The sequence below is a fragment of the Phallusia mammillata genome, unplaced genomic scaffold (assembly GCF_965637545.1).
Source record: "Phallusia mammillata unplaced genomic scaffold, kaPhaMamm4.hap1.1 HAP1_SCAFFOLD_204, whole genome shotgun sequence".
NCBI classification, from domain to species: domain Eukaryota; kingdom Metazoa; phylum Chordata; class Ascidiacea; order Phlebobranchia; family Ascidiidae; genus Phallusia; species Phallusia mammillata.
Genome location: NW_027648936.1, coordinates 1 through 23,101, shown reverse-complemented (window position 1 = coordinate 23,101; position 23,101 = coordinate 1). Strand labels below are relative to the sequence as shown.

The 23,101-nt window shown below is 36.0% G+C and overlaps 3 protein-coding genes across 3 annotated transcripts; 1 reads left to right on the top strand and 2 right to left on the bottom strand.

Annotated features, from left to right (window-relative positions):
- Positions 1–186: 186 nt before the first annotated feature.
- On the bottom strand, positions 187–9,659 carry LOC145208091 (cilia- and flagella-associated protein 65-like; the record flags this gene model as incomplete). The annotated part of the gene is made up of 20 exons (XM_080078870.1): positions 9,495–9,659; positions 8,794–8,903; positions 8,192–8,254; positions 7,763–7,879; positions 7,446–7,554; positions 6,990–7,156; positions 6,624–6,820; positions 6,262–6,408; positions 5,650–5,762; positions 4,599–4,707; positions 4,411–4,526; positions 3,771–3,920; positions 3,254–3,402; positions 2,852–2,978; positions 2,262–2,394; positions 1,880–2,019; positions 1,401–1,538; positions 1,117–1,209; positions 809–958; positions 187–411 (listed from the first exon to the last, which is right to left on the bottom strand). Coding segments are annotated over exons 1-20 (2,634 nt in total), but the record flags the coding sequence as incomplete, so codon positions are not given.
- A 538-nt stretch (positions 9,660–10,197) lies between these two features.
- On the top strand, positions 10,198–11,807 carry LOC145208090 (myb/SANT-like DNA-binding domain-containing protein 3). The gene has a single exon (XM_080078869.1). The coding sequence runs from the start codon at positions 10,656–10,658 to the stop codon at positions 11,040–11,042; it is 387 nt and encodes a 128-aa protein (XP_079934995.1). The 5' UTR covers positions 10,198–10,655; the 3' UTR covers positions 11,043–11,807.
- Positions 11,808–15,285: 3,478 nt separating this feature from the next.
- Positions 15,286–20,345, bottom strand: LOC145208089 (very long chain fatty acid elongase 4-like). The gene is made up of 6 exons (XM_080078868.1): positions 20,188–20,345; positions 19,796–19,983; positions 19,540–19,620; positions 18,377–18,548; positions 16,221–16,348; positions 15,286–15,750 (listed from the first exon to the last, which is right to left on the bottom strand). The coding sequence occupies exons 1-6, from the start codon at positions 20,246–20,248 to the stop codon at positions 15,544–15,546; spliced, it is 837 nt and encodes a 278-aa protein (XP_079934994.1). The 5' UTR covers positions 20,249–20,345; the 3' UTR covers positions 15,286–15,543.
- Between the last annotated feature and the right edge of the window lie 2,756 nt (positions 20,346–23,101).

The following is a 23,101-nucleotide window of genomic DNA, read 5'->3' as shown; positions in this document are numbered from 1 at the left end:
CTGGAAAAGCGTTTTGCAGCGTGCATATTATTTAAACGAGAGCTACGTTAGCCGTTAAAGTAAATAATTTTTTTGTAAGCTAATTCGATTGTACAAGTGTACAGTAATTAATTAATAATGACAAATGTCGCCAAGAATGTTTTTCTACTTCCGTTACAAACCGACGTGTATACTACACTATCATACCTGTATTTCGTTAGGATGAATCACACCCTCGATAGGAGAAACGGACAGGTATTTCGAAATTTGTCCGGGAAAATGCCATTTGAATTTCAGAGGAATTCTGCCAATGTTTTGAACCTCGTAATCACGTTCGTTGGTCGTCGAAACGCATGTTGGCCGAAAAAACATCTCTCCCTTGTTGCTAAGCAACAATTCGGGCTGTTCACCAGTTCCAACCAGTGTAATGGTCTGTACGACAAAGCGTATTCCAAAAAAATATGGTACTGCATTACCAATTGTTATAAATCTCTAACCAAAAAAGCAGATAGTAATTCAGTTGGCCGTTAATGTGGTAGGGTTTGCATACCATGTAACGTTTTTTAGACATTTTTTTAAAACACAAAACCATTTCAGCAAATGGCTACAACTGCTTTTGTATCCAATAGACTTCAATCTTTAAAGAAGCAAAAGTTTAAGAGAAAAAGTTATCTTAGGGCAAGGCAATTTTAAGTGTCGAAAAGAAAAGGTCAAGATTTACATTTTTCAAGCAAAAGCAATACTTCAATTTTTAAGTATCGATGATTCTCTCCACATTCCGCTAAACAAAACTGTCCTGGGAGCATTAAATTGTTATGAGAAGACCAACCTTATCATTTTTTGTGTTGTCGTTTAATCTCAGTGTGACAGAGCCATGATAGGTTGCAACCTTTTTTGGTGTGAGTCTGATTGCACTGATGTGAAATCTTGACTTCATCAGACCTTGGTGTTGTTTCACTGTAAACCCATCGTTCTGAGTCTGCAAGTAGAAAAATAAAACCTATTGGCTGTTTGTTGATTGGGGATAAGAATCTCAAATTCGAAACATAATGATTCGAAACTTTTGAGTTAAGTTGATTTTTTTCACTCAGTAAAATAAATCATAGTTACACTGTACAATTTAAAAATATGCGTTACCTTGACAAACTGATAAAGAACAGGCGTGTCTCCTTTGTTTTCCAGCAAAATTGTTTTGTAAGAGTTCTGACTCGATGCCACAGCAGGAAAAGTCTGCAAAAAAGTTGTCTTTACTGCAATATATATTTCTTTCTAATTATTATTTTTTCAAACATTTTTCTGTTTATATCTGTTTTTCATGGGCAAAAATTATATTATGTACAAAAGTAACAAACTATTGCCTGCGAATCAGGCAATTTTCAGATGATAATGGTTTGGATCAGTCACACACATCAGGCTTTTACCATCGTTTGTGTACTAAGAGAAGTTTGTGGAAGAAAAGTCTCCATGTTGCCAACAAAAGTGTGAGCGGAAACATCAACGGTAAGCAGCCATGGAACGGCGACAGTTCCACCTTCAACCAGCCTGTAATCTCTCATACTCTAAACATGCAAAACATTAAGAGTATATTAACCTATAAAGGTATTACAGCCAACAAACACAAGTATTACTAACGTTTAATTGAGTTATGTTATGGGCTAGTATAATATAATAATGTATGAAATTTGAACCCATGGCAAAAAAAGGAAGTGAAAGTAATGTTTCATCAACTAATGTAAATTTTGTACGTATTTTTGCAATTTAAGCTTTAAGTCCATTTGAGGCTATAAGTAAACACTTTGCACAACAGCTTGAAGATCAGTGGAAATGGTGTGTAGCGACAAAGAATAACAAAAAACAAAGTAACTAGTTTACTAAAGGATTGTATTTTAGATAAGACTACCTTGTAAAAAGCATAGCATTCCAGTTCCTTCCCAAAAAACTGGTTTGGAGCATCAGGTTTAAAGATAATTCGGAACTCTGTCGATTTGAGTGGAGGAACATCACAACTTGATGGATGAACTTCAAAAACTCCAGCTGGATCTGAAAAGTTATCATACCATGTCAAATACATAATTCGAAATAAGTTTTAAGGAACTATGTGCAACACTATTTTTCAGTTTCATTTAAATCATTTTTTAAATTAAACAACAGACTAACTTCCGACTAAAAATAAAATCCAAATAATTCACAAAACTTTTTATATCGCTTGGCTTTTTAAAGATTTGTGATATCACATTGGCAGGTGAAACTCGGATACATTTGTGGAAAAAAATGTTACTTACCATCAATCCACATTGCTGTTATTTTTCCTCTTGTGTGGTTGGTCAGTTGCACAGTCACATGACAAGATGTGTGGAACTCCACCTGACCTATCCATACTGAAGCTTGATCAAGTGATACATGAGGAGGATAATGCTGCAATACAAATTAGGACGATATAACATATTGCAGTGTGTATAAGTTTCAATTGTCAAGAAAATGGCATGAAATACAGGCCAGGTAGTCACATAACCAGTTTCACAAAGTGTGCTATTAAGTGGATTATGTGATTACCAACTAAGTGATAAGCCACATTTTTATGATCCCTATGTAATTAAAAATCCTAGGGGTGGTAGTAATTTGTTATAACCTCGGTTTAATTGGATTCGGTTAATCGGGATCTTCACCTGATTCAGACAAAACTCAAGATACAAATGACTTAAAATAGGACAAGACTGGAACTAATGGACATCAGTTAATCAAAAACTTCACCTTATCCGGACATTTTTTGGGGTCCAAACAGGGCCCAGATTACCGTAAGTGTGGTTTAATGTATGTATATGACAAATAAATATTTAAAAGCCCCCTGTACAATTTTCACAACACTGCTTACTGTAATTTCCGTATTGTGTCCATCATCAAAGTATTCATCCATGGCTGACTGATGTTCAGTTGAAATATCACGCTTATCAGTGGGAAGCATCAGGCACCCATCTTCATCTTCAACAAGTTTTCCCTCCCTGGTAACAAACATTTATTGCCAAAAGGTAACTTATGTTCAAATCTACCAAAAATCTTCCTAAGCATCTTGTGTTTCTCTGAGTAAAAAAGCTTGACAGAAATTGCCACAACCTGGTGGAACCTTGTGGGTTGTAAAAAATCGAAGTTACCAACCACATGTAAAACTTCCACAGTAACAGATTTGCAGAAAGACATACAGCTCATTAGCAGTTCATGACAGCAAGGGAGCATAAACCACTCTGTTATTATACATTTTGTAAAAATTAATGCTTACTTGTGTTGACTGTTCAAAATATCGGGTGGATAATGACTGAGACCTCGTTCAACATGGATTCTATATTGGTGCAAATGTTCTTCCTTTAACATAGGAGGTTTGCATTCTTCAGTGTGGCAAGTTCCAATGAAATCCATGAAAACTGGTTCCTAGGATAAAGTAGACATAATAGTTTACCCTTTTATAAGGGTGTTAGTTCACCCTTCTATTATTAACATTAATCTACTGGTTCAAAGTTTATTGTAAATTGTAAATAAGTCATTTTAAAACATTTGTCCATTGTTACCACTTTAAAAGCTCAGGACAGGACTAAAATATGTAAAATATCAATTGTAAGCAAAAAATTATCCAGTGCAACGGTAATGAATTTCAATGATCACAGCCTAATCCCAGCATTTTCGCACATATTTTGTATGTGATAGGTTTATTAGCTGAAAAATTAATACAGCTTATGATTGTAAATTAAAGAACATTACCAAACAATCTTAAACATGGTCATTGTAGAACTGTGTCCCACCTGTTCATGAACTAGTATTGTAACTCTCCTGTAATAGTTGATCGAGTGGGGTGGTGTGAAATGTACAATGTGAGTTTGAGATGATCGAGGAGCCAGGTAACCACTGTTACAGTTGACACAGAACACGCTGTTGAACTCATCTAGTAAAATCTGTTCAAACAAACAAGTATACAAGTGAGTGCATCACTTACAACAAAATTTGTGACTAAATATATATTACTGTACTAGTTATGTGTGCTGAATCTTTTTAAAACATTGCCTAATAAAAAATAAATATCTTAATATTGATATTGGTATCATATTTAATTTAATTATTTTAAATGCATTAAGCCAATTAAAAAAGTAATTTATTTCATAAAAAGGTTTATTTTTATGTAATGTGCATGAACAACAAAAAACCTCTACTGCGCATATGACTTGCATGTTTTTATTTTATTTTGCTCAAAATACATTCATAAATACATGCGATACTTGTATTTTATCTCTGAAAAGTCTCCTTAAAATAGTTTTGTTTTTTGGATTGAATCATCAGACTGACATATTCACAAAAATATTCTGACAACAGGTATTACTTATCCTTTTACAATGTTGACTTTCAACCCTGATTTAGGCTTTAAGTCATAATCAAACCATTCCTTACCTGATAAACAGCTTCACAGTCAGAGGCATTTGTGATATGAAAAGTCCTGGTTACAGTTTTTCCCTCTTTGACCACTCCAAAGTTTATTACACCAACATTTAACTGTATGTTGGGACCTGAGAGTATGTTTTTAATTTGTAATTAGTTTCCTGATACATATCAGACATAGATTTAATTTTAACACTTACCAGTTGAGGAACCAATGCATTTGAGAGATGATTTACTGATACTGCCCACAGCGCTCACCTCAAAGTATTCAATACTTGTGTTTCCCACTGACTGAGGGTTGAATGTAATCTGAAGGAATTTATGCATATGTCAACAATTATGAATGAGTTGGATAAGACTTTAAGCCTTCATCGAGACTCAGGATCACATAACGTTAATATATGAATCACAGTATACTAGGTCCAATAAAGGTATAATACTGGCAGTTTCAGATCATTCCAATTTGGCAAGGTAGAAAAACCTGGGCGGCAGTGGAATTTGAGCCTGCACTAGTGATGGGACAATTTTGAAGCGAGTTCGATACCGAGTATGAGTACCACATGTATATACCTTCGATACCGAGCACTTAAGTGTAGTGTTGTACTTAGTTGTATATCATTGGCTAATTTATCTACCATGGTCGGGGTACAGGCGTGCACACACACATGCCAAAAAATGTAATCTCCACATGATAGCGAAAAAGATATACGTAAACTGGCGGAACTTTTTTCCAATTTTGTGCTGTCCAAAGCAAATATTGGCATAAAGTTGCCCGTATTCTTATGGTGTAAATCGACCTTCGGTACTCGCACGTTGGTATTGAAAACTGAGACAAAATATTTCGATACCAAGTATGAGTATCGATACCACTGAAATCGTTCGATACCATCGTTACTGAGAACAGGGTACCCATCACTAGCCTGTATCATTAGTAAACTACTAGACCTGGCAAATTGTGTTGTCCATTGTGTGTAAAAAATGCCAAATAATAATGAAAACAGTTATTCTTGGTACACTAGTTACAGTTTAAAGTCGTTCAACAAAATATTTATTTTTCAGGTTAGTATGGCTAAGCAGGTTGAATAGAGTACTGCAACATGTAAAGTCTTATACTAATGGCATGCACAAATTTAAATATAGGATAACATAAAATCATTGATATTCAAATGAAAGACATAAATATTAAGTGGTAGCAGCACTATAAAAAGGCTCCTATTTGTTACCACTAATCTTACACAAAGTATTACTTACTGGAAGTTTAAAATTCCCCATTGGAGTTATAACCCCACTTGTAATTGGACATGAGAATGAATGATCCAATCGAATTGTCTGACATGTTCGCTGAACTTTGAAGGGCGTCTTAACTGTAATGTAAGAATATGAACAGATTGTTTCAATAGCCACTTTCACGACAATCTTTGTGTAAGAGCAATATCTTAAGTGTACTTAAAATATCTTGAATTTGGAGTGGTTTGTTTTTGGACCCCATAACTGTTTCACATACATCGACTTATAACTTTCTGACACACAAATTTAGTGGATTTAAACTTTTTCAAATTGTTTCTCTGTATACCTCTATTACATTTGACAAATAAAGGTATAATATAAAAAGGACAAAATTTTTGTGCATTTAGATTCAAGTTTTGCATTAAATGTTAAACTATAAAATGTATGTTTGAGTGTTAAGCAAAGTACATACTCTCAAACTTTTGTTTCTTTGTCTATAGCTCTATTACATTTATCTTTTTTTTCAAAGGACCTAGTTAGGCAAAGTAACTGTCCACCTCACATTATAAATAATCTTTGGTAGCAGTTTGATACATTGCAGCAATTGCTTATAAGTTATATGTATAAAAAACCTACCATTGGAGAGATTATGTAATGTGATGAATTTCTCTGACTGGTGATGGACATTAATATCACTAAACTTCAAAACAGGCATTGTATTGTTACTTCGGTTGTTGGCAGGCAATTTTGAGCTGGTGCTTATCAAAATATGGGGATACTTTCCTGCACAAAATGGTTTGTTTTTAAACACAATTAAAAAAGAAACTTGATTATTATTAAATAGAATTAAAAAAATGTATCCAAATGTATTAAATAAATTTGACATGGTGACCTCAAAATGATCAGTTTTTGCATGTTATTGTTGGGTGTCTTTACAAAAACATTAGCATTGATGCTTATTTGAACAGTTTTCAAGTACTTGTTTATACTGCACTTACCAATTCCTTCCAATTTTACTGTTTTCACCATATTTTGGCCAAATGAACATACTGCAGTCGCATCAAAGACATTTGCAGTGGTTGGACGGAATATTACTTTAGGTGAGCAGGAGGCAGTTGGCTGAAGAAGACCTGATGTGGGAATGATGGCAAATGGTTCAGAAACTTGCCAGGAAAATTTAGTTGCAAGCTCGCTGCTGCAAAACAATACAATGTTGTTAATGTTAAAAAACAAAGACATGTTTATTGACCAGCTAAATTGAAAGCATTTATTTTGAGCCTGAATTTTTATGGATGTTAAGTAACAGCAGTTTATGGCTTTAATTTATAGGTTCTTTTGTGGTTGCTTGTTGTTTGGCATCTAACCTCATGTTTTTCATTTCAAAGCTTAGTTCCATAGTGTCATGGATCGCTACAAGACCAAAATGAATGCTGTCTGGTAAATGAAGGTTGGTTTCTGGTAGCAAAGCTTGCAAAGAGATGTTGAATGTACCAGATGCAGTACTGAACTCAATTGTGTCATCGTACCTTTCCTAATCAGCAATACAAAGTATCAGTTTCAAATCATAAAATAAGTTAGTAAAGTGATCATAAAAAGATGCAAATTTTATAAATACAAATACGAGATTTAAATGTTTTTTTCAGGTGTTCATTATAGCTGTACATGGATTTGCCAAATTTTTTATTTTTATTTTTTTGTACTTTTAATTGCATGCAGCTTGCAGATCTGATTGGAATTGTCTTCTACACATTTGTACCCGTGACAGTTAAGCAGCGACACATAGAGAGATTCATTTATTTTTAATTTTATGTCTTACTTACTTTTTCAAGTGGACGGAATGTAATAGGCAAAGTAAAGCTAGTTCCTGCACTAAGAACAATCACTTGTGGGAACAGTGTACTGAAGAATCGTGATCCTGGAACTTTGTATCTAAAATTAAAAGAAATTAAAAAGTAAAATAAAAAAAAATTAAGTCTATAAATGCTTGGGTACTACAAAGGGAAAATGCATTTGATAAAGTCAAGGTCACGTTTTATACAACATTCCAAATTTAATTAAAAAATGCAAAATCCATGTAAAAAAATGCAAAATGCAAATCATTATATGCAACTGTGGTAAAGGCATTTGTAGTTCTTACTTAATTTTTTGTGTTTTAACGTGGACATTCTTCAGTGTCAGATTTCTTGTGTACTCCTCACCAGGTTCCCAACCTTTCCACACAACTTGCTCAGGTTTTACTTCTAGTCCCAGAGATCTTAAAATGCAATAGTATAATAATTCAGCATTTAATTGAAGCTACTACTGAATAAAGTTAGTCTGCGAAATGGTTGCTGTTTTAACATCAAAGATTTGCAGACAATTTTTTATGAAAGAGTGTTATGCAAACTAAAGAGTCTAAACAGGTGCTAACCCCATTTGGAGAACCACTGTCTGATTTTAACGATGCTTTGCTGGGTTTTGTTAATGTTTCAAAATCTTAAAGCCAACATGCAAACATTTTGTGTATCAGCTAGAAAAGAGTGGCATCATTTAAACAATGTTGTTGTTAAACATGACCATCACCCACCTGAAAGGAGGGACATTAGCAGCAGCATCTTTGTGTGATAAGGAATGGCAACTTGCAGATGACCTACAAACGTAAAACATATGTATGTATTGTATATTTATAAGTTATTCTGGATTTTAAGGCATTTTCGATTTCAGGGTGTATGATCTGCATTTGGTATTTAACGCTTATGTGTGATTATTTCATTTTGTGCTAAATTTAAAAAAATGGAAAGTAAACATAATGAATGAATCCCTCAACATATGTGACAGTTAGCTAGTAAGATAAGAAACTGAATTATGTGCATGCTTGAAAATTACAGATGGTTCTGGTAATAACTGCAATTTACTAAGCATGTTTTTAGTAGGCTCTGGTTTAGAAGATCATATACTGCCATTAAAGGAATAGTTTGTACAAAATATCTCCACAAAATCAGCATTTTTAGAGGTATACTATCATGTAACATACAATTTACGTTTATATGCTATTTACAAACCATTCAATTCAGTTATAATTGACATTATGATGTGTTAAGTTAAAATCACCACACAACTTTAGTGCAACATTATTGTGTTCTTGTGATAGTGGGGAACTCAAACTATTTATACTATAAACAGATCTACCTTTGATTGGAGAGCGTTCCAGTTTTACGACTTCTTCTTGAAAGTGGTTCATACCGAATGGCTGATGTACTGGGAGGTACTGGAGTTACATGTTTTGAAAATACCTCAGTCTAAAAATGAAAGTATCACATCAATATTATAGACTTCTTACAACCAAAATACACAATTTTTTTAATCTCTGATAACATTGCTTCTTTAAGTATTTTGTTTGTATAGGGTTTTACAATACATGGTATTAAACATTCATAAATAAAAGATCAAAGTCATTGAGTACATAGGTTTTTCAAAGTTTCAACAAACACTATTGTGACTTTTAAGCTAAAGCTGATCATGACAACACTGTGAAACTGTGTAATAACAGTTTATATGCTAGTGTAGTTGGTATTATAAAGGAGAGACACAGAACGTTTATACATATGTACATTCATAAGCTGCACATAGTGCAACTGTTTTGAACAGTGCAGCTGGTGGTAAAAGATTGGCCACCTAATGGCACTCCAGTTTGTTGGAAGTAGCGGGTTCTTGTCACCAGCTGCACTGATGAGAACTTATAGATCGAAACAGTGTGGACTGTCTGCAGTTTGCTTATGTTTTGGCTTTATGCTTGTCTTCATGTATACATGTCTTCATATATAGATTCAAGTATTGCAATAAATTTCAAATAACAAATTGTCTGTTTGAGTATTTAACAAAGTACATACTTTCATTAATGGTTGAGTCACCCCAGTGCGCTTGGTTTTGCTGGATGCCACATCAACTGATCTCCGTTGTGCAGAAATCATATTGCAAGAACAGTTTAATTAAACCTGATTTATTTCATTTTAAACGTACTGACGCTTTGCTTGACCTCAAGTTCCCGACTTACAAGTGCTGAAAACAAAATATTTTTAAACAGAATACCTACTCAGTTAAACATAAAATACTAAACGTTCATTAATTCTTTAAAACTATTGGATTTACACACTTCATTTAGTTTAGTAACGGAACAGACACAGAGTCGAGTGTTGCTATGGATTTTCGTAGTTAATAAATTAAAGGACCTTTTAGAAGCACATTTTAAAACCAACGCAAACAATAGAGATACAATGTATTACGGCTTTGTTCAAATACGAGGTAAGTTTTAATTGCGTATTAAGCTTACAAATCTTCAACGATTATCAAGAATTCTCACCAGATAAAAAAAATTTGAAATAAAAAATAAAATAAATCAGTTTGTACTTTCATGAAAATCAAAGAACCAATGAGCGGTGGAAAGAAAATAGCGCGCGAACTGATTTTTTTGTGTTGTTTGGTCGAGGTTAATTTTGCAAGGTTGTGCAACTAAAATAACTGGGACAAATTATGTTTTATTTGATTTACTAAGCAGCTTTTATGTCAAATTTAGTAATTTAAACATTAAGGGCCGAATGCAGAAACCTGGATTATCTCAAGTCGCGGCTTAGCGCCAATCGAGGCTCAGCCGATCCCCGGATCATAGGCCCGGCTCAGCGGTATGCAGAAACTCGGATCAAGCTCGGCTCAGCCAAGCCTTGGATTTGGTCTGTCACGCATCACTGACGCCAAATTTTCCGTTGTGACTCAGCTTTTGTTTTGGCGCGAATAGGTTTGGACGGCAAATTGCAACAGGAAAGTTGTCGCTAACAGTTTGGAGTGGACAGAAATGAGGCAGACGGCGGCAAAAAAAGTTTAGACAGTACCGTTTTTTTTGTAGGATTGTTCCTCAACTTTGACAAAAAGTAGTTGTATTCTCTTGAGAACTTTTTACTGGTATCAAGTTCATTGTAAATAGCTTTATTACTGATATCTGTCAGCTAACAGTTGTGTTTTTTTAGGCACTATAACTCATTTATGATTATAGAATTATGTCTTCAATAGAAGTTTGCAGCAAAAGGGCACGCCACAGCTTTGTTGATGCTGACAAAGAGTGGTTGGCAGCTTTGCTCACTGATCCGAAGTTCCACTTCAGTGACGTGATTGAATGCAAAGCTACCGACAAGGCTTCTGCACGGCGCAAGGAATTGGCTTGGCAGCAGGTCACGGAAGCTTATAATAGCTGTGTCCAAAACCCTTGTGACACTAGCCATTTAAAGCGACTGTGGAAAAACCAGAAAGCCAGAGCCAAGAAATTGCATGCCGACAACAGGCGAGAGATGTTCAAGACAGGTGGTGGGCAACCACTACTTGTTGAGGACCCTCTTGCCGAGTTGGTCACAGGTACAGTGAGAGCAGTTGTAAACTTATTTTTGTAGAAGTCAAGTTTAACAGGAGTGTTTTTTATGTGCAGCAGCCCTTCCAGCACAGGTGTTTCCTTTGGGAAACAACTTTGACTGTGACGCAGAGGCCACCCCCAAGGATGAGAGCAGTAAGGTTGTTGTTGAGTTAACAACTGCAGCGCCAGGCACATCAACAACTGTGTCTCAGCCACAGAGCAGCAATCTCCGCTCGATGCGCAAAAATGAAATGGCAACAAGGCAGCTATTGTTAGAAAGGGAGCTAGCTCTCAAAGACGAGCAGCTCAGTGAAGCAAAAGAAAGGCGAGCCTTAGTTGCACAAAAGTTGAAGGTGGCACAAATGAAAGAGGCTATTTGTGCTGAGCAATTAGCCGAAATAAAGGAGAGAAGGGCGCTGAATCGAGAAAGGAGTGCGCTGCAATGTGGTTGCAAGTGCTGCCGGCCCGATGTCCTACTGTAATCAGAGGGGGCTTCCTACGAAACATACTGGTGATCCCAAGGAAGGGCCTCCGTCCTGCTTAAAAAAAAAAACCTTGGGAAAGGATCCAGTGTGCGAGGAAAGCAGGACGGATTGAGCACTTAATTGCCCTTCATATTGCTCAAGGCAAAAGGCTAATGTGAAGGGCACCTATTATGTTATTAAATCATTTTAAATTAATTTGCAGACATTGAATATATTTCGCCTGTTTAGTTGTTGTTTTTTTCACTAGTTTTTATTTCACATGTGTTTATATATTTTACCATATGCATTGTTTATTTGTAATCAATAAAGTCTGCTGCTGACTTTTGCTTGCCTGAACCACAAAAAGTTAACATTGTTTTGGGTTATATTTTTGAACTCTTTCACCGCCAACAAATCAGCATTACATCAGAAATGGGAAATAATAAACACATGAATGTGTGGTGGTATCACAAAAAAGTTACCATGCAAGCCTCTGAAGTCAGATAGATTTTAATGTAAATAAGATTATGTAAGAAATTTTGACCAGAAAACTCCGCCTAGTATGTAATGCAATGTAAAATTGATTATATGTTAACAAAAAAAATGTGGCTGTTATAATAATTTTATCTAGTTTTACAAAAAACATGCTCGTCTAGCTGCAGTAAAGCGAACACCTTGAAATTACCAAAATTCACAGTAAATGGTCATAAATATTAGGTACAAAAGTACACCGGCAAAATATAAAATAGATCCTAAGAAAAGTCTATATAAAACAAAAGCTGTCCAACCTATTCTTACACCATAGAGCATATATTGCCCTCATTGACACCACATTGTGTCCTAAATAATCCAGAGGTTATAAGAAACCATAATACATACATTGCCTGATGTTTATAAACTGGAGAGCTTTATTCTGAAAAAAGAATTGGCGAATCAAATTCGGAATAAAGCTCTCCAGTTTATAAAAGTCAGGCAATGTATGTATGGTTTCTTATAACCTCTGGATTATTTTGGACACAACATGGTGTCCATGACTTTCTATCGTGCAACAACAGGTTCGACCACTTCTGTTTTATGTAGACTTTAGTACCATTTAAAAAGGTGTTGTTTCTAAAATATTATTGTGTGAAATAGAATTTTGGCAAAACACAACCCACTGTTTTTTTGGGAAATTAGTCACAGAATCATAAAATCTTTTAAACACTAAACTAAATAATAAGTTCAAAACAAACGCTGAAATATAACAGAAATCAAAACAAATGCAAAAATATATAACTGATAAAATGCATTTCTTACACAAAAAGCTCAGGAAAAATGGTTGATTACAATTTGTTCTCGCCAAAAATTTCCACGGGTTGTATTTGAAGAAAAAGGTACCATGTCAACTTCAAGATCATCCTCTGTATCATTAATTTCTATATTGTTGTTGTGGGTTATGGCAAAGTTATGTAGAAATGCTGTGGCAACAATTATGGCCAAAGAATTTTCCAACTTGGTGCGCAATGGAATTCTTAAACACCGGAACCTCTGCTTGTAGACACCAAAGGCACGTTCAATGCAATTCCTGGTTTTAATATGAGATTTGTTGTACCGGTTCTGTCCAGCAGTTGAAGGGTTACGGAATGGAGTTAAAAGATAGTGCTTCAATGGATATCCACCATCTCCAAGCAAACAGCCAGAAATCAAACCATCCTCAAAGTTGCTGAAAACTCTACTATTTTGAAAAATTCTGGAGTCATGTGTAGATCCTGGCCATTGGGCAACGATGTTTGTAAATTTAAGAAAAGGGTCACAGATGCACTGCACATTAATTGAAAAGAACCCCTTTCGATTGCGAAAAACCTCAGCATCATTTCCTCCTGGTGATTGAATGGGTATATGTGTGCAATCAATTGCACCAACTACATTCGGAAATGATGCTATGGAATAAAATTTATTTTTCAAAGCTGACAAATCATCTGACGAAGGAAAAGATAAAAAAACATCCCTTCGCTTTGCAATGCTTATGCTTACTTTTTCTATGATTCTGCATGTCGTGCTCTGATTGCACGAAATCAAATCCCAATCTGTTCTTTGAAAATGACCGGTTGCATAAAATCTTAAAGTTATCAGAAGTTGTAAAAAAGGAGGAATGGCATGAGCTCTCACTATTACATCTTCAGATATTATATTTAGAAGGAGACAAACTGTTGGCTTGGAGAAGCGGAATCTCTTGAAAAAATCTTCATTGTTAAAGCGCTCAAATGGATTTTGATAATCTTTTACATTTCTGGTGTCAATGGCAAAGGTATCATCCAACATCTCAAGAAGATCAATTGTATCAAGGCTTGTACTTGAGGCCATGACAAAACGTTGGTGATGCCGATGGTGATTACAAGTTGATTAAAAAAATGATGATTTGAAAAAAATGATTTATAAAAGGCAGATTAAATAAAATGATACTGATTAAATAAATAGATTTTTCTAAAAAAATAAAACTTGTTTTTAAACAAAATAGAAAATGATATTAAAAAGTAATGTATTCCATTTTAAATACCACCACATCAAACTACCATAAACTTTTCCTGTCGTCTGAAAGACCACGCATACAACCGTGCACGTCTGCCTTACCTAACTTTGCATTTGAGCGCAGAGCACCGAGCCCTGCCCACGTGGAAATAACCATTGCAATGCAAAAATCGGCGGCTCAGAGCGCTAAACCACCGATCTACCAGGATTACAAATCCACCTAAAATCCTGATCCGCGGATCACTGTCAAACCCGGCTCACGCGCTAAGCCGAGTTTCTGCATACGGATCAACAGACCGTGACGTAGATAATCCGAGGCTCAGCGATAATCCAGGTTTCTGCATTCGGCCCTTACTGTTGTATTTCTTTGTATTGTTCGCTCGAAGAGTAAAATAGAATGATTAACGAATAAATCAAACAAGCAGTTATAGAATAGACTATTGTTGCCAGACATAATGTATAACCAAGTATTGCTCATCCAGCAGTTTTATTGTAAACAATCGACGTTTCGACGTCCTATACAAGACGCCTTCATCAGGATAATGACATATCTTGCAGGACAAATAAAGCGACAAAATGCAAAACACACACAAAAAACAGCGATAACAGGATCGCGCGGCTGCAAACTCGCACCAACTTAATGATAAAACAGGCTCAGTTGTGTAAAAGCGACCGATAATAATTTATCGGCATTAGAACATCTGTTTTAACGTTCATTGTGTTGGCGTGTGATTGGATGTTGCAAGACTCTAGAAAACTTCGCTTGTGGTGATCAGTTTCCTTCACCAACACTTTGAGCAGCAGAAAAGTTTTAAATTTTCTTTAAATTTTACGCTTTAAATCGGTTTTCGTAAAAGTTCCGGTTTTGGCCGAATCGCAACAAATTATTCGGCCGAAATCGAATCTTTGTAAAAATGGCCGATTTGGCCGAATAAATTCTCAATTGCAAATAATGTTCAATACTTATCAACCATGGTGTTTTAATCCAGTAGGCTAATCAAGGCGCAACAAAACGATTAATGGCACAGATCACTGTATCGCTGTAAAAACATCCATTAGCTGATACCTATAATACTTATTACTTAAGCACGTTTAAAACAAAGACGTTTTATTCATTATCATTTATTTAATCCAGTAGAAAATTAAGTACATGAAACAAAATGCATTTGGTGCAAACACTTTTATCTGTGTAAAAACTTTTCTGGCATTTCTTGTTAAGATAGCTGCCAATAACTTCAACAGTATTATTTTCACAAAATATGCCTTTTCATAGTTGTAAATATTCTTTCTTAAATCGTGTAACGGCAGAGCTGACTGTAAAATTAGTTGTTTTTATGTTCACTTCAGTGTAAAGTTATTACACACAATACCGACATGAAACAAAATGGGCTACGTGTTTGAGCAGCAACGATGCAAAGAAGTAAAATGCAGTTTTTCACATTTCCACTACAAATCTCCTTCAAACGAAAATTGAAACACAGCTAGATGCTGCAGTCTTTTCGCCAGAAGGAAATCTGGATTGGATAAAATTGCTTTAAACTTTTTCTACTAGGTTTAAGAATTTACAGTTTAGTTATGCTTTTGATGTCCGTTCATTTGAACTTTTCCATTTTCCGTCGTCTTTTTTTGAAAGATATAAGCTTGCATGTAGAAGTTGAGGAAGAGAAGTAAAAGTGTTACGGCATAACCGATCATTAGCTTACACATCCAGGGGGCATAAGGGCATCCGGTAACAAGACTTTGTATGCAGAAGAAAAACAGAATGACGAATTGACTCTGGAAAAAGGTATGCTTTACTTTAGACGTGTGTTTTTCTATTTCCCTGACACTTTTTTGTGGCTGATAGCCGTTTTGGTGCATTGGAATTGTGTTTATAGCCTAGCCTACAATTTTCGTTATTTTTTAACAATATTTGTTTTTGTAAAACCTACTGGTTTTAGTGCACTATTTAAATTTGTTGTAGTAAATAGGATAATATATTCTCAATACTGGAGTAAAAAAATATACAAAATGCACAAAGTCAATCCTTAACATAGAACACACCTTGCTTTTGCATCGTTTTAACGTGAAACAAAACGATTTTGCTGTAAACTGGTGTAAAGTGATGCTACTTTTTAATGAATCACACGACCGGCCATCAAATAGTTTGTATATGGGTTTTTACGCTTTAATCCATTTTCCGTTTGTTTAACTTAACAATTTGTGCTATGGGACTTACGATTCATTCAACTACCGTTAAAACTTACAAGTTGTAGAACTGTGATGTACTTTTTCCACCAAAGGTATTTTTGCATGTGGGGACCAATTGCAGACAATCCATAGTACGTGTACATTACTGCGTGTACGAATGAGTTGATTCCTCCGAACAAGAACGCTGCAAAAAAAATCATGGTTGCTATAAATCAGGGGCGGGCAACTTCTCCATTCGGCGGGCCTGATATGGGAAAATGAAGTACTTGGCGGGCCGGATTCCTGAATCGATACATTAATCGCGTATTTATCCAGTGATTTAAAACGGATTTTTGACCACCTAACCAGGGTTGGGAACCTTTTTGTTTATAAAGGCTACCAAACGATTTATCGACACTCGTGTAGGCCGCATAGACTATTTCCCAGGCCAAGGACAGTGATGTTCAAACTTTTTGACTTACAGAATGGTCGTTTTGCTATTTCCTCGTAGTTTGTAGGACTTACGGTCCAAGCTAATTAAAATTCCTCACTACATTTTCATCTTCACTACAACATTCAGGATTTATTTAACCTAGAAATTGCTGAACCTGGAGTTTTTGGTAGTCCTATGGAAATCGCTTTATGTACCACTATGGGACCATGGGTCTTGTTTGAAAACCGCTGCCCTGGAACTAATTAAAAAATAATCTGCAATAAAATCAAAAATACGTTTCTGTCTATTTTTTTCAGCGCCTGGTGCAGTCGGTTATATCAACATCTTAAAAATGTATTTTGCCATCGAAGGCCGCACTTAGTGCCCTAGAAGGCCGCATGTGGTCTTTAGGCCGCAGGTTCCCCACCCCTGAACTAGGCTATACGTGTGGAAACAAAGGAAACCGTTAAAGTAGGACACACACAAGGTTGGTAGTTATGTCGTAACAATGGACGTATGGTGCAATGGTAACAACGGCGGGAAATTTTTTTTGCTATTGGGTGCGTTACTGTCCGTTACAACTGTAATTTGACGTAGTAAGCAAGTAATGGGGGATTGCGGCAGACTGTGGCCGCGGGTCACATTATCATGTAAGACCGGAAACTGTCCGCGGGCCGCTCAAAATCCCGTCGCGGGCCGGATCCGGCCCGCGGGCCGTATGTTGCCCACCCCTGCTATAAATGAACGTGTCCATACTCGTTTCGCAAACGACTGTTTGTATCTGACTCACAAATCGAGTGGCTCAGTTCCAAACTAATTATAACCGACACTTTTTGTCATCTATCACAGTGGTCGGCAACCACCGGTCCGCGGCCCGGTGCCGGTCCGCGAGGGGTTCGTTACCGGGCCGCAGAAAACTTTCTTAAGGTCCACATTGTATCAAAGTTGTAATAACTGTAATTAGGTTGCAGTGCTGAACATTTGTGATTTTTAAAGGCCGGTCCGTGATAAAAATTTCAGTTGCAAAACTGGTCCGCAGTGCAAAAAAGGTTGCCGACCCCTGATCTATCACTTAAACAGTACATTTATTGGCGTAATTACGAATCGGACATGCGATTGGACAAGCCGAAATGTAAAGATTTAACGTCCTGGTAGAGCAGTTTTTTGTTTTGAGTTGAGTCGAGTTGCTCAAAAATATGACTCAAGTTCAATCGAGTCCCTCGTAAACGATACTCGAGTTAAGTTGGAGTAATTAAGAATGTGACTGGACCTAAGTCAAGTCAATCAGATTGTGAATTAAGTTGAGTTGAGTCACTCGGAAACGGTACTCGAGTTAACCGACAAAGTGGCTGGAGTTAAGTTGAGTTAATCGGAAATGTGACTTGATGTAAGTGGAGTCACTTAAAATTGTAACTCGATTAAAGTGGAGTCACTCAGAAATGTAACTCGATTAAAGTGGAGGCACTCAAAATTGTAACTCGATTTAAAGTGGAGTCACTTAACAGAAATGTAACTTGAGTTACTCGTAAATGAAACTTGAGTTACTCGGAAATGAAAGTTAAGTTTTTTTGAGTTACTCGGAAAGGTAAGTCGGGTTAAGTCGAGTCACTTGTAAAAGTAATTTTAGTTAAGTCAAATCACTCGAAAATTTGACTTACGTTAAGTCCAGTCAATTATAAATTGAGTTATGTCAATTCAATCGGATTTATGAGTTGAGATGAGACGAATTACTCTTGAACGTGATACTAAATTTATCTTCCTATGGAATCTTAACTTCGAACACAAACTTCAAACTTTTACTTTGTCCTCCCGCGCAGTATTTGACTCCCATCCACCATATAAAGATCATGCTTGTGTGATGGTAGACGTGAAGGAAGGTGATTTGACTGTATTTCTTGCGCAATGCGAACATCACCGTTTCAAGAAGCTCGACATATTTCGAAGCGTAGTAAACCCAACATACGCTTGCCATCTATAAAAGAGCAAGTTTCTTGGTTACAACTAGTGATGTACCGAATCGGCTAAATTTCGATTCGGCCGAAACCGAATATTCGGCGGTTTTGCCGAATAAATTCGGCCGAATCAACCGAATCATTTATGACGTCACGCGAAGTCGTACGCTACGCGTTTGTCGTTAAAATTTTTTTTTATCTACCAGGCAGCCAGTGCAAAATAGTTGTGTTTCGTCCTTATTTCAGTTCTGTGGGGTTTAAAATTGCCTTAAGCATGATTGGCAACCTGCCAATGAATTATTAATTTTTTGACTACCGTGGGAAAAACGATAATGTGTTGAAAAAGATAAACATTGACACAATTTTGGTTATGTTTGGGCTTTTGAAAGATTACGTGGACCTTAATAAGCAGAAAAGACACGTTTAACGCTTTAAATTTGAGTTCGTAAAAGATTCGGTTAGGCCGAATCGCAACAAATTATTCGGCCGAAACCGAATCTTTGCAAAAATGATCGATTCGGCCGAATAAATTCGGCAAACCGAATATTCGGTACATCTCTAGTTACAACAGGATTCACGGTCGGACATGATAAATCGGAGCAGTTTTGAAATATTAAGTTGTAAAACGTCAGGTCGTTTTGTAATAATGGATTTGTCAGGAATATATTTCCGTTACATAAACTTCCGTTTTGGCACGAAAAATGAAAACAAATTTATAATACTGTGTTTTTAAAGTCAATACGTGTACGCAGTGTTTTTTTTAAGGTGTTTTGGGGGACCGAAACGGTCCCCCAAATTTCTCCAGCGGTTTCCCAAAATGGCTATTTAAGCAAATATGGCTATTTTTGGGTATTTAAATGAAACACTTGCGGTCTCTTAAAACTACTTAGCGGTCACCCAAACCAAACCTTAAAAAAACCCTGCGTGTACGTATTCGACACTTTTTATAGCCATGTAGATTGTGATTTGACTGTCAACATAAATTGAGTAGCACAATGCAAATATTCTTACCCTTATCGGAAGAGGATTTGGTGCGAAATCAACTGCTTGGCAAAGCAAGTTGTAACCGGATTTATAAGCAGTGACGAAAAACTGTGAAAAACAACAATGTTTGTTAAAAATCAAAATAAGGTTATAAAAGTTTTATAAGATCTAAGCAACCCAATTAATGGCATAAGCGTTTTCTTTCATGGTCTTGAACTATATGTTATTATTTCATGTCAAATATATTGACATTGTGATCGTTTGTATCAAGCCAAACTTTTACCTCGTAAGTCATGTAGCAAGAAAGTGCAACCATCATCATGTTATACGTGACAAGTGCTGGTCGAATGTGGTAGGTAGGCATCTTGGCCATATACTGGCGAACATTACTACAAAATAGCACGTATAACATTGCTGTCCCTATAGGTGTCCACGGACTGTATACCAGCGGCCAGCTTTCTGTTCTGGGATCTACAAGTACAAAGAAAAGACATAACTTTGAATTTTGACAAAACCAGGTTAATTGTATCCTTAAAAGACATCTTTGTGAGTATTTACAATATCATATTGTTTCAATATCGTGAAATGGGCAATAAAAACAGAATTATACAGTGGACTTAAGAAACGCCTGCTTGATTTTAATTTAACATTCATAACAAAAGCAATGCAACTGACCTGCTTTTTCGTCAACGACCAACCGGTACCACTCCATGATTTTATGAAAACTGGATTCCATAATTATAACACAGATTTGTTTTAATTAATACTGATGCCTGAAAGACTGAACACATTGATAACAGAAGAACACAGTAGGTAATGTGACTTTAAAAGTAGTTTAACTAAAACACAACCGCAGCAGAAGTCTCATGTGATTCGATTAGTTACTGTTTGAACAAAGCTTGTGTCACTGTATTTTAGTAAACTGCATTCTTGTAATATAACTGGGCCTGTGGTTGATAACTGTACAGCAAACGGTAAAACCAACTACCTACACTCATACCGTTTATAATAAGGCAACAATGGGCGGTGTTTTGACATTTGCTTAAAAGCGTTATAGTTCGTCGAGACGTTGCTATCACCAAAGGTTACACACTTGCCTCACACGCTCTCCTAGCACCTCTAGATATGTTTGTCTAGAAGCCGACTGCAAATCCAGTATCTCAAGCTTAAACCCACATAATCAACATTGAGCACTGACAGTTTCATCATATTTTCATCTGATGATGTTTGTAAAGCGTTTAAGAGAGGCAGCCTCATGTAAACTGTCTATCAAGTCGGTGTAAAAGGTTTGTACATTGGTTGTGACATCTACTCGTGTCTTGTTTGTTAACAAATTACACATTGGGTAACATCCGTTTCTCGGATACAAACGTGGTAACTCATCCACGACGCCTAGATTTAAATTAATTTGTATTTTTCTTGTACACAACGGTAAGGTAAAGTACTGGTTTTACAACAGAAAAGCTAAAACCTCAAAGTAAAAAATGGTGTCATTATACGGTTGCCAGTATATACACCAGGTTACTGATAAAGCTGTACTAAACTACCTTACCCACATTACACAGCAGAATCAAGACACCGGGTCGTTCAATAAACAATGTAGGCGTGCTGGGAACATGGCAGTTCGGCATGTATCCTAGAAACCATTGGATATCTTTGTAAAAGACCAATAGTCGTTATTTGCTGCTGTTAGGTCTTGTGTGCGGCTTAAACACAATTAGACAGGGTTGACAGATTATCCATTGTTCTAATTTAGTTCATACTGTTAAGCAATCGCGTCTACATATTTCAAAGTAAATTATAGCCATTATGGTCGACGGGCGACGGGCGACGGTCCTTGGGCCTTAACAACAGTTATCTTTCAGTAGGCCTACATATTTAATTGTATTGTAGCGCTTGCAAATTCTGCAATTGTTGTTTACAAAACAAGGTGGTTTCAAATTGCTGGTTTAAAGCTAGCGAGGAAGTTAAAATGTGTAGCAACTAAAATCAACTACATTGTCAAATCATGTTTGAACTTCGTAATATTTCATGTCGCTGTTAATTATGATGTAGATACGACTTTGTGATCTGGTGTCCACCTGCTTTAGCCGCGTGCTTTGTCCTGTGCCGAGATAAGCAAATCGCAGGAGTTTTGGCGGTTAAGGACGGTGGTATACCTGATACTATGTATTGACTCGGTTAAAGTCAATAGCGAACTTAAACATAAACCTACAGCTCTCTTGCTCGTGCGTACTACAGCAGTAAAGCACGCAAACTGACCACAAGATAACAAAAAATTCTAAACAGCCGCATATATTAAAATAGCACTAATAAAAACACGACGGTTAATTAAGAATGTATTGATTAATAGCCTGCTATCTTTTATAAAATAATAAGCAAGAATACTTTTCACAAGATATTGACTTAAAAAGAAAACTTTGAAACTCTTGCAAGCCAAAGTAACAACGTATCTGTTGGTCTCAACGACTAGAATGCGCTGTCAATTTACTGACAAACAACCACAATACCCTAAGGTTACAGCTCCGGATAAAACAATTAATTGATCAAGTCAAACAAGGATCGATACTGCAACTAAACACAATGCTTGAATTAACTGTAACTGATGTAAGACGAGTTTTTGTCACGACAAGCTATAGACTACATTTCGCTGGGCTGCAACTGAGTAACAAAATATTTCTTATTTAAGAAATTACAAAAAGCTCACTTTAACTTTGCTGTTGTGGATAATGTACATCTTATTTTGTCCGAAAAGGCGTTAAAACTTGCTGTAATTTAGTAATTATGGCTAGTTAATCTAAAGAACTGACAGTATTTATAATGAGATACGCATTCGAAGTAGAACGGTTCGATTTAACTAACCGCGAGTTACCCAACGAGCTGAATAAGGGATTACACAGAAATTGTGTTACATATATTATAATAATAGAAACAGTGCAGGAGGTAATTTAAGAACTGGAAATAACATTTTTAGGAACTATTTCCGTTTCCTTAATTGTCTTTTCACATAAGTGCTACACAAAAGCCATTAGAATTACGCTTACACATTAATGAATATAAGTAGCATAGGCAAAACAAGGCGGATTTCATTAAACTCAATATGAGCTTACGTTGCAGTTACATTACAGTATGTAAACTATAGAATCTCCCAGCTCGTTGCTTGGTGGATGAAGACCACAATGCACCTTTTGCTTATTGATTCAGAGTCATTTATCCTTATGAATTCAAAATAAATATATTTCGCACATGGTTTTTAAAGGCAAGCACAAAGATATAAATTGACGAAGTCACATTAATTTGGTAAGGCACGCTTGTAGTTAAAGTTAAACAATATGTGTTTTGCATGTTTAGTTAAAAGAAATACCTTAGATATGTGTTTGAACACAGTTACTGAAACTGTAGTGCCCATTGGTTGGTTATGTAAGATCACATATTAACTTTGCCAAAAGGAAAATATCAAAAAAGATCTGATAATTATTTATACCGTATTTAGAAGTCAAATACTTAATCTAGCAAAGGCAATACCATACTGTCAGCAAAGAGGCTGGTGTACCAATGAACGAACGCAACTTTTGTATTACTCATGCAA